The sequence below is a fragment of the Euphorbia lathyris genome, chromosome 6 (genome assembly GCF_963576675.1).
Source record: "Euphorbia lathyris chromosome 6, ddEupLath1.1, whole genome shotgun sequence".
Taxonomy (NCBI): domain Eukaryota; kingdom Viridiplantae; phylum Streptophyta; class Magnoliopsida; order Malpighiales; family Euphorbiaceae; genus Euphorbia; species Euphorbia lathyris.
In genome coordinates this window covers 22,088,869-22,100,826 of record NC_088915.1, presented here as the reverse complement: position 1 = coordinate 22,100,826, position 11,958 = coordinate 22,088,869, and the positions used below count along the sequence as shown (strand labels likewise).

Genomic DNA, 11,958 nt, shown 5'->3' with positions numbered 1-11,958 from the left:
TATCATCTACATTTGAATTGTATTCTGTTAAAAAAAAAAAAAAAAAATTAGAAATACATTGCTAATCGAGATTGAAATCTCAAAATAATTGTACGTATAATAAGAATTTAATTCAAGAACATAAGTACTCTATTTTGCTACTAAGATATATAGGAGGTGTTTGATCCAGCTTTTAGCTAATAACTATTGTTGTTACTGTTAAGTGTTTGCGGTTGTAGTAAACTCTTTGTTGTTACTATTAGTTGTTTGTTATTAGATGTTTAATTGTTAGTGTTTGATAAAATTATATTGAACTGTTGTTGTTAGCATTTAAAATATGTCTAATATGAACTGTTGTTGTTAGTACACATTTCTTCTTTAATTTTATTCCTATCTCTGTAATATTGATGAAGCAATAATGTTTTAGCCTGTTCAATAAATTATTATTTTTAATTACTATTTGATTATTTAGATCATTATTACTGATTTGTGCATTAGGATTTTTATTTTATAATTTATTCGTTCATTAATTTCAAACATGTTCATATTTGACATTTTACATACCAGCATCAACAGTTAAAAGACAAATCTACCAAGAACTATAATTAATCGGCTAATAACAAGCCGCCAACAACAGAAACAACAAACAACTAGCTGCAACAATAAAACAACTAGCAGCAACAACAAACAAACAGCTAACAACAACACCAACAGCTATTAGCTAACAGTTGAACCGAACAGATCCCGAGAAAAGTTGCATACATGACTAATTAGAGTACAAAGCTTGTACGGAATTAACATCATCCTGAGTGAGCTCCCTTTTAATAGTTCCAGGTGCAATTGTTGGGTACATAATCGCCTGTGGATCCTGGCTATGAACAAGACCAAGAGCATGTCCTAATTCATGAACAGCAACAGATTGCAGATCCATCTGTGTATTATCAGGATTACTACTCCAACTCTCATCACCATCATAATGTGATCTACCATCTTCTGGAAAGTATGTATGAGCTAAAACCCTTCCAGGACCATCAAAGGGATAATCATCCCCATGATCCCCTCTGAAAAATCCAATCACAATATCTGCTGTTGAATCCTCACTAACTTCCTGGAACTTAAATTCTGTTGCTCCTTCCCAACTCCTGAATGCTTCTGAGAATGCTGTCTTTATTTCTTGCTCACTCAGGATTTCATCTTCAGGAATTCCAGATTTGAAATTGTAGCTCAGCTGTTGATTTGACCATCTTTTCACATCACTGGCAGCAGAAACACTGAAGAACATATCTTTTGTACCCTTGATTGCTTTTGTTGTGTATGTCATGTTGGTGATATCCGGCACTCCGCATCTCGGTGTGTTCAATTTCATCATGGTATCAGAGTCTAGTTTTCCCGTGATGTTGAGTTTGTGATAATTTTGATATGTTTTGATTGCGAATTCAAAGACATCGTCAAATTCATCATTCAGAATACTGTCAGTAGGATAGTATCCAAATTTAGAGAGGTATTTTTTGACCCCTTGAAGACCAGTAACAGTTTGGCCCTTTTGAAGTTGGTCCATGTTTTGGAGGAAATTGAAAGGTTGGGGTTGAGATTTCATGATTCTGGATTGGGAGGAAAAGGGTTGGAGTGAAAAGAAGAGGAGGAAGGCTAAGAAGAGATGGGAAAACATTAGAGCCATATTTCTAGTTGAAAAAGAATGTGTTGTTGTTTATGATAATATTGTGTAGCTATTTATAGATGTGAACTTGTAATCAGAATGAGAATATATCATATTTTCCTGAGTTCACATTCATTTTAAATTAAAAATCATCTTTCTTTTTAGTTAGCAGATGAAGTTGTTTAGAGTATCTATATTTGAATTTATTTAAAGTAAATATATGCTTCACGAACTTGTTTACTGTAATCTATTGTCCACGTATACGTAAAGTTATAAACAAAAAACATAATAATATGTTAAGTAAAAATATACGAACTAATTATTTATCTTAGAATTTGTCCAATTTGGCTTGGGATTATAGTATGCATTACTTATGACATCAAAAATTATATATATGTTAATAATATGATTAGGGATATTCTAAGAAAAATTTATATTACTTTTGTGTTAATGAAAGTAATTATTAATTGCTAATTTGGAAATAAGTTAAGTGATTTGATCCAATTGAATTTTTTCATGAATATGGGGTCTCATAATTTTATTATTTGAATTGTTTTTTTTTTTATCAAATTTGGAAATCCTTATTCAAGATTTCTCGAATTGTATTTCTTTTTGTGTGGTTATGATGATGTTCTTGTTTGGGTCAATTTTATGAATATCATAAGTATAAAATTACAATTAAATCATATCACCAAACTTAATTTTTAATATGTCATTATTTTCTATATATTATAATTTTACACTACAATTTAAAAATTCTAAACTTCAATTCATAAATTATAAACCCTAAAAAAATATATTTTAGATTTCTAATTTATAAATTCTAATTCTTAAAATATATTAAAAGTACTGATGTTACTAGTTTGACGTAATCTAAAATTATAATTTGATATAATTGTAAATAGTTTTTAAAAGATGAATTTCTGTGTAATTTCCCTCTTTTCTTAGCTTATATACTTGGCTTTTTTTATAAGAAATAAAAAATATAAAAAAAGGAAAGTGGGATATTTTAATGAAATGGAAGCTGCAAATTCTATTGAGGGGCCTAGTCTAGTCTACATATGAAATCAACGGTTTGTCCATTATTAATTATTTTGTGGAAATTGGATTGTAAGACCAACCGAATGCTTTGGGTCACTCAGAAATTTATTTTAGGGATAAACTACCAAAATAGGTTTAAGGTTTTTGGAGAAGTACTAATTTAAGCTCAACGTTCAAAATAGTATTAATATAGGCTTAACGTTTACAACATAATATCAATTTAGGATTAACGCTTACAATATAGCATCAATTTAGGCCTCACGTACAAAATAGCATCAATATATGCTTAGCGTTTACAAAATAATATAAATTTAAGCTTAACGTTTACAAAATATATCCAATTTAAGCTAAACGTCATAATTAAATTAACCATATTATATTCTTTTCCTATTAACTTTATATGATATCTTTTTATTTAGTTCTATTTTCTTATTTATTATAATACAATTAATTAGTTTTTTTACCCATTAAAACCTTATATTTGTTTTTCATCAACCATTCCATAACTCCGAAATTTCATGACTCATGTAATATATGCAAAATAAAAGTAATTGAATATCCACAATATTTTGAACACTAGTTAAAATAATATTGATACATGTCAGTGTTCGAAATATTGTGAATATTCAATTACTTTTAGTTTTCATATATTACATGAGCAATGAAATTTAGTAGTCATGGAATCATTTATGAAAAACAAATATAAGATTTTAATGGGTAAGAAAACTAATTAATTGTATTATAATAAATAAGAATAAATAAAAAGATAACATATAAAGTTAATAGGGAAAGAATATAATATGATTAATTTAATTATGACGTTTAGCTTAAATTGTATATATTTTGTAAAACGTTAAGCTTAAATTCGTATTCTTTTGTAAACGTTAAGCCTATATTGGTGCTATTTTGTACGTGAGGCCTAAATTGATGTTATATTGTAAACGTTAAGCCTAAATTGATAGTATATTGTAAATGTTAAGCCTATATTTGTGTTATTTTGAATGTTGAGCCTAAATTGGTACTTCCCCAAAAACCTTAGGCCTATTTTGGTACCTTATCCATTTATTTTATTAATCACCTTAAATTATTTAATTAAATTAAAATTTATTTATTTTAGTAAATTAAAATTTTAAATTTTAAATTTTAAATTGAATACTATCCAAATATTTTTAAATTCAGTGTTTATTTCTAATATTTATCAAACAATTAGGTCATATTTGACAAAACTGAATATTAAGTACTGAAAAAATAAATATTAAATTTTAACTGTTTGATAAAACTGAAAATTAAGTACTGAAAAATAAGTATAGTACTTTTTTTAACAAAAAAGTACTGAATTTTAAGTGTTGAATATTACGAGTGTTAAAAATATTAAATGATACAAAGTCTTGATAAATATTAAAATAAATGCTTATAAGAAAGTTACAAAGCCAACCTTGCTTGTTAAACTTCTCTCATCCCTTCTCTCGCTTCAGATCAGCGAATCAAAAGCTAATGTTCTCATCTTTGCTTCGGCACGATTTCGGTATCAACTAGTTATTTTAATTGAGTTAAATATGTTAACTTTTGAAAATAAGTGATTTTTCATTCAGTTAAATATGTTAACTTTTCAAGATAAGTAATTTTAACTTTTAAGTTAAAGTAATATTGAATAAGAAAGATTATTTTTAAGTAATCGTTTCATTACACTTTTATAAGTTATTCTATTAAGTGAGTTTTTTTTTTCCAACTATAAGTCATTTAAAAAAAAATTTAGTTTGATTTTTCTATCCAAGCATTATATTTTTTATTTTTTATTTTGGTTCATGTGTTTTTTAACATTCCAAGACTTATTCTCCAACAATTACATGAGATGAATTTTTCAGTTAACCAATGTAAATTCATTAATTTAACTCTATATTAATTGTATTTCTTAATTTGTGTGAAAATCACTAGAATGACTTGTACTATAATGGAATGAAAGGAGTCATATTTTTTATATTCAGGGCTCGTTTGTTTTACATGCTGTTGAAAAAACTACTCTCCCAAAATACAGGGATTCCCAGCTTTTGTAAACACGCTAATCAAACACCTAAAACTCTCTATTTTAAAATAAAAGGACAAACAAGAATATGAAAAGAAGCAACTAAACACCCTCTCATCAATACTTATTTTTAATATTTATCAAAATGTTGCATCATTCAATACTTTTAAAACGACACTTAAAATTCGAATAAATTACACCAATGATACAAATAAAATAAACAGATAGAGTTTGAACATGGAAATAAGGTTGTTAAAATTTCAAAAACCCAAATAGTAAACAAACAAAGAAGCAATGCTTATCACGGGTCAAGGCAAATGAAACACGCCAGTAAAGGTCTAGTCTTCATCCTTGTCTACGCCTTAATTTTTGGAGCCATTATGGAATTGGTGGGTCTAATTAATTACAATTCACTATCTATCTCTCTCAAAATTGATTGAGGGACGGCTATTATATGTCTAAACATGGTTCTTAGTTGATATCATCCTAATAATTATTAGTATCTGCGTGTTTTCATCCTAAATCAATAGATACATCTGAAGCAAGGAAACCGCCAAATCAAACCGAGGAAGTTAAAGAGGGACTCAAACACCAACTGGATTTTTACTACTGACGCTCTATATAAATAGAATACGACTTTATAAGTCAAGATTCATACACATATGTACAACAAGTACTTCCAATTTCTTAGTGCTCTTAATACTATACTCTCATAACTTAAACATTAGAGTCGACTTGTCGGTCAACGGCTTCGCCTTGATCCTTTTTCTAGTCTTATCTCATGCACTAGAATAATCCTCTCAGTCGTCGGAGCACAACCCTACAAATTCAGTTGTATCAAATTGGTATGGTAAGCGTGGATCGAACCAAAAAAGCGACCATGGCTGTCAAGAAAACATCACGGGTCCATCACCCTCATAGTGTACTCAAGTCCCTAAAGCACATCGACCTCGATAAATGCATTAAAGAATTCTTGGGATCCCCAGAGCCTGCTAGTTGGGCATTCACAGACCAAATCACTGAGCAACTTATTTACAGCAAGAGCTGATATTTCCCTAATTTATAGTGTTTTTAGGAGTAATTTAGCTTGTTTTAATTTAGTTTTTGGTTAATTTTGATATTAATTTGGTAGTTTAAAGTTATTTTCATTATTTTCCATTTCTCATGGCATGATTAGTGCTTTTAGGGACCTTTAAGGATCCTTCGAGCATTTTCTGACCAGATCAGGGACCATTGGAGAAACTTTTGGACTCATCGGGGACCTAAAAGGCCAAAATCGGACTGTCTATCCCATTGGAAGGACCTGTCTCGCCGAGACAGGGCCTTGTCTCGGCGAGACGAGGCGGGGAAGGCGTTCCCAGCGCCTTCCCCTTTGCTGAACTGCGCGAATCTTGCCCTAGAATCCACTAAAATACACTGAAATTGCCTATTTTGCCCTTGTTCATTAGGGGTTTCGCCCTAACTCTCTATAAATAGAGAGATATTCCTTAGTTTCATTATTCAACTTCTCATCAGTTTTTAGCTCAGTTTTAGGTTTTAGATACACTTTTCCAGCTTTCTAGACTAGCTTTAATTCTGCAATTTCATTTTATTGAAGAACAATCAACGAAAAAGCGATTGATCTTCTATCTTGTAATCAGAATCGACAAAGCGGGTTTTAGATCTCTCTTTCCTTTTTGTCTTTTATCTTTACAATTAATTGAAGATGTCATTTATTGCCCATACATTCCTTATTAATATGATTAGTTTGTTTATGAACTAATCTCCATCCAATCTGGGATGGGGATGATGTTGATTGTATGATTATGTATATTTAGGGACCTAGGGTTTATGTGACTTCTATTAATTGATCAATTTATGCATGCTTAATTCGTTGAGACCGACAAAAGATAGGATTATAGATAGATATGAGACCGACAAGAGATTATCTAGTCTGAATTTGCATGAATTGGCCTTGCTAGGACACTAGGAGTGCGGCCAGTGGCGGAACCAGGACCCCGGATGACCCGGGGCTCAAACATATTAGTAAAAAAAATTCAAAACGTTAAAAAAAATCGAAATTAAGTATGCGGTTGATGGTAAATTTTCAAAAGCAACCCGTCAGGGCTGGGCAAATTTTTTTTAGCCTCCAACGCATTAAAACTGTAAAAATGTTATCATTTTTTTAGAGAGTAGCATTGAACTAATAGAAAATGAGGTTGAAGGGAGTTGAACATAGGACCTCTCAAATAGAAGTAAACATCCTTAATCAACTCATCTACCTTTATACAGCCAAACCTTCATAAATTAATACTCGATAAATTAATAACCTCGATAAAATAATAATTTTTTCTGGTCCCGACTTGGGCCAGATTATTAATTTTATACTCGATAAATTAACAACCTCTTTAAATTAATAAAATTTCATGGTCCCAACATTATTAATTTATAGAGGTTTTACTGTACGTTGAAATAATACTACATAGAGTCAATATAATTCTCTCCAAAATATTACCAGACACCATTACTAAATTTTTTTTCTCAATTCTCCGGCCGCCTGCCGGGGCTCGAGCCCCCCCCCCCCCAACCCCCCTAGTTCCACCCTTGAATGAGGCTTCGTGGCTGGGCTACGGCTTTAGTCTTACTCACCAGAGAACACAATGTTTTGCATGACCTAGGTTATACTGCCTAACCTAACTATTAACCGAATGCATATAAATAGGTTATATGGATCTTGATCACGTTCGTATTTCTTGTTAGGGTGATTACCGTCAATTAATAACGAAATATAAACCTGAACCCCCTAAATCATACATATGAATTAATCAAAGTATTCCTCATCCTAGTTTGTACCCTCCATTAATTCAAATCCTATCCACTTTGATTGTTTATTTTGTTACTTTTAATTCAATTAGTTAATTAAACTGTTGAAACACCTTTCCACATGATTTTGATTTGACAAAATTATTTAAGTAATGATAAAAATATTCTAACACATTAAATTTAAATGCTTTGATTTATTACACTAATGTGTTTGTTCAATGTTGAGTTTAATTGTTTATAAGACATTAAGATTAAAAAGCCCAAAGGCCCATAAAGTGGAAGTCAAGCCCAAATCAACACATCAAGACCATTCGGCCCAAGAGTTCAAAACGAAGCCGTATCAACTAAAACGACGACTCAGCAAGAGAAGGATCGAGAAGCCTTCGTGGCAAAAGCTTCAAGTAGAAGCTACTGAATTGGACGACAAAGCAGTCTGGACAGCGGCAGACAATGTTCAACTTCTAGACAAAGTATTTCTACTTTGGGAAAAGTTCAGAAGGCGCAGAAAGCTGTCTCGTGGACTTTTCCTTAAATGTCGAAACATTCTGCCGAAGACTAACGAAGACAGAAGATGCGTGAATCCTATTGGCCAATGACGCTGAGCATGCCCATAGTGACAACGACAGGAAGCCGTTTCCCTCCAATGGTTATTTCGAAATTCGAAATGACCAGGTGCTTCAAGTGTCACTATATAAAGGCCATCCATTTGCTTCAATCGATGCAGATCTTCAATTAGTCGAAACGCTGACCAAATTCATACTTGAAGTTTCTGTGAGAAAAGCAAAGCAAAAATACCTTACACCAATTCTTAATCTTTGTGTAAAAGTCTAGAGTGATTTCCAATCATCTAAAGTGTCTTAGCAATCGTTGTTTAGGACAAACACTTTATCATTTCTAGAAGAATAGAAAGGAGAGGCTGAGTACTCGGTTATAGTACTCAGCATAGATATAGGAGTGAGTAGAGGTATAGAGGAAGGTACTCTTGTTATACTCAGCTTCTATTTGTAAAAGGTTTTGTGCTCTACCTTTAAAGAGCTCAGTAGAGAATTCAAAAAGCTCGGAACGAGTTCCGGGGACTGGACGTAGGCGGAGAGGCCGAACCAGGATAAGTCCGCTGAGTAATATCTTTCTAACCCTTAAACTCCTTTAATATATATTGCTTGCTATGAAAACTGACTAAGTAAAGAACTCACGTTGAGTTAAGTTTACTAAGAAGTTGAGTTCAGGAATAGACTCTAAGTGTTATTGCCTAACTCAAGTAAAGAAGCAGACTTAGTCACAAGTTGACTAAGCTTGTGTCTTGAATCTACTTAGTGACGTTGTGTAAACCTTTTCATAAGAAAAGAAGTCAGCCTTAACGGACAAAATTTTAAATAGTTCTTATCCCCCCCTTGGAACTAACTTGTCACGTTATAAGGGACCAACAAGTGGTATCAGAGCTTAAAAGCTCACTGTGCAAGGTTTAACTACCTTGAGCTGATCCCCACTATGGCTGAGAATAGCACTCGGTTTCTCCCAGGAAATCTGACAACTCAGATTTTACCTGAGGGTCTGTCCATAACTCGGCCTCCTCTATTCTTCGGGTCTAACTATACCTTTTGGAAGAATAGAATGAAAAATTTCATTCAGGCAACAAACATGAGCGCATAGCTATCTATAGTCCAAGGCCCATTTGTTCCTGTTGAAACTATTGATGGCCAAACAGTTGTCAAAGTTGAGACTAGATGGACAGAGGATGATCTCAAGAAGCTACAAAATCATGCTTCGGTTATAAACATGCTTCACTGTCCGTTAGATGCTGCAGAATACAACAAGATATCAGGTTGTGAGTCAGTGCATGAGATTTGGAAGAAGCTGGAGGTCACCTATGAAGGAACTAACAAGGTGAAGGAATCCAAGGTCAACCAGCACATGAGGTTGTACGAGCTGTTTGAAATGAATGATGATGAAGGAATCTCTGACATGAACGCAAGGTTCACAAACATCATCGACGAGCTCAAGAGACTTGGAAAGATCTTCACTGAGGAAGAGCAAGTCAAGAAGATTCTTAGGAGTCTTTTTAAAAGTTGGCAAGCAAAGAAAACTGTTGTTGAGGAAGCTCAAGACTTAACCACTTATAAGTATGATGAACTCATTGGCTCGCTGCTGACACACGAGATATCAATGAAGAATTTCGAGGTGAAGGAAAAGTCTGAAGACAAGAAGCAAAAGTCTCTTGTCATGAAAGATGACTCCACTGATGGGAGCTCAACAGACGATGAAAAAATGGCTATGTTCACTAGAAAGATGAAAATGCTGTTCAAAAAGAATGACAAATATTCTAAGAAGCCTTACAAGAAGTTTGATAAGTACAAAGCTGACTCCAGCGGTGATAGGGGTCAAAAACCCCTATCTTTGGGTACGGTTTTAGGACGGGTTTTAGCGTTATTTTGTTAATAAGCGAGCAATTCTCGCATTTAAATGCTTTTGTGTGAGTTAGTTAGAAATTGGAAACGTTTTATTTACTTTTCGTTGTTTAGGCTCGTTTTATGATCAATTTAGGCAAATACGGCCAAAATGGCATGCATATTATAATTCCTCTTTTGAAGCTAATTGATCCGTCAAAAGTCGCACCAAACGAAGCGTTTGCTCAAATAAGCGATTGGCGGGTCAATTTAGCCCTTGGACTAATGTTGTTTGGAGTTTATGTGCGTGTGCAGGTTAAAACATGATCAATTTTAGGCAAAAATCGTGTCTCGGGGACCCCCGGCAGTCGCTCGGCGAATTGAGCATCGGCGCGCAGCCCGGGCGCTGCTCGGCGAGCAGCCCAGGCACTGCCCAGGCACTGTGCCTGCTCGCCGAGCAGAATGCCTGATCGCCGAGCAGGCCGCCAGGCGCCTGCTCGCCGAGCAGGGCGCTGCTTGTCGCGAGTAGCGCCTGCTCGCCGAGCAGCTCGCCCTGCTCGGCGAGCAGACCTGCGGGAATTGGACAAAAAGACCAATTCCGCCCCCACGAAGCCACGATGGACCCCACGACTTTCTACATCAATAAGGACACGAATTAGGTCAAGAAAAGGGCCCGAACCGCGTCTATAAATAGAGTTTTTCCAATGTAAATTAGATATCTTTCATTTTTGTAAATTATTTTAGCTTTCCCCTTGTAATTCCTCTCCATCTTCTCCATATCTTCTTCAACCTCCATTGAAGCTCCTTCAAAGCTTTTCCTCGAGGAATTATCAAGGTCCGTCCTTAAGATTAAGTCGCCGGCTGCAGAGTAAACAGTTTCCCTGAAAGGGATTTTGTATCTCCTTTTATCTTTCCTTGTTTGTACTCTTTGATACAGTTGCCGAACTTGACTTATTGTATCTTGTGACAATTATCTTCCCCTTAAATAATAATTTAGCTCTTGTTTTGTTCTATGATTATTTGTTTAATCTTTGTCTTACGCTTTATTCAATTGGTTTAACTCATTCAAAAGCCCCAAAATCTAATAGGCACATATTGCGAGCTGAATCTGACCTAGTCAGAGCCTAGGAGATTGACGACCTCTTAGTTGATTAAGCGCCAATTTACTGAGCCTTAGACCTAGTTTCGGCCTTAGGGAATCACGCGCTAGGAACCTCAGGAGGGTAAGTAGGGTTAATCGCCTTGAATACAAGTGACTCAGATTAGGTTTTTATTCAATAGACTTGATAATCTATCTTCATTATTATCGTTCATACCATGTTCCTTCGGATAATTTCATTAATGAAAGATCAATTAGGGGTAGAGTAACTTAGTTAGGCGTAGAATAACTTAGTTAGAATTAGATAGCTTAGCTAGGATTAGTATAATTCAACCTAGGAGTAGATTAGTTTAAACAAACCAACTCAAAACCCCCTAAGCCTAGAAAACATCCGAGATCGAGTAGCTCGGTACTTGCAGAAATAAATCCTGTGGACGATAACCTGGACTTAGACCAGAAATTTATTACTTGATAACGACGGGGTACACTTATCCCTTAGTGAGTCTTGACCGAGGACGCATCAAGTTTTTGGCGCCATTGCCGGGGATTTATTTCTTCTGCAATATCGAACCAAAGGTCGATTTGTTAGTTTAGGCATTCATTGTAAATATCTTTGTTTATATCGTCTATACTTGTTGATATATGATTTCTTTATACCTTTCTATACTTGTTCATATCTGTATACTGTTACTTATCAACTTTTGTGCTAGAACGTCACTTTTTCTCAGCATTCTCTGATCAATGAATTGGCAAGAAAACGTCGAGTGGCAAGCTCAAAAGTTTACTATCCCATCAAGACAATACATTCATGCCCTGGAGAATGAGGCTCCCAATCCCTCCATGGCCGACTTAAATGAGAAAATGGATATCTTGATGGCGAAACTGAGCCTCAACACCAATGAAAGTGTAAGTTTTATGGGTGATCACCAAAGGTATAATTCTAACCCCAATTCTTACAGCTTTTATGGTAGTG

At 34.2% G+C, this 11,958-nt stretch overlaps 1 protein-coding gene across 1 annotated transcript; it reads right to left on the bottom strand.

Annotated features, from left to right (window-relative positions):
- Positions 1 to 479: 479 nt before the first annotated feature.
- LOC136234140 (metalloendoproteinase 1-like) lies at positions 480 to 1,684 on the bottom strand. Its single transcript, XM_066023914.1, has one exon. It carries the CDS (start codon positions 1,655 to 1,657, stop codon positions 746 to 748), a length of 912 nt encoding a protein of 303 aa, XP_065879986.1. The 5' UTR covers positions 1,658 to 1,684; the 3' UTR covers positions 480 to 745.
- Positions 1,685 to 11,958: the final 10,274 nt, after the last annotated feature.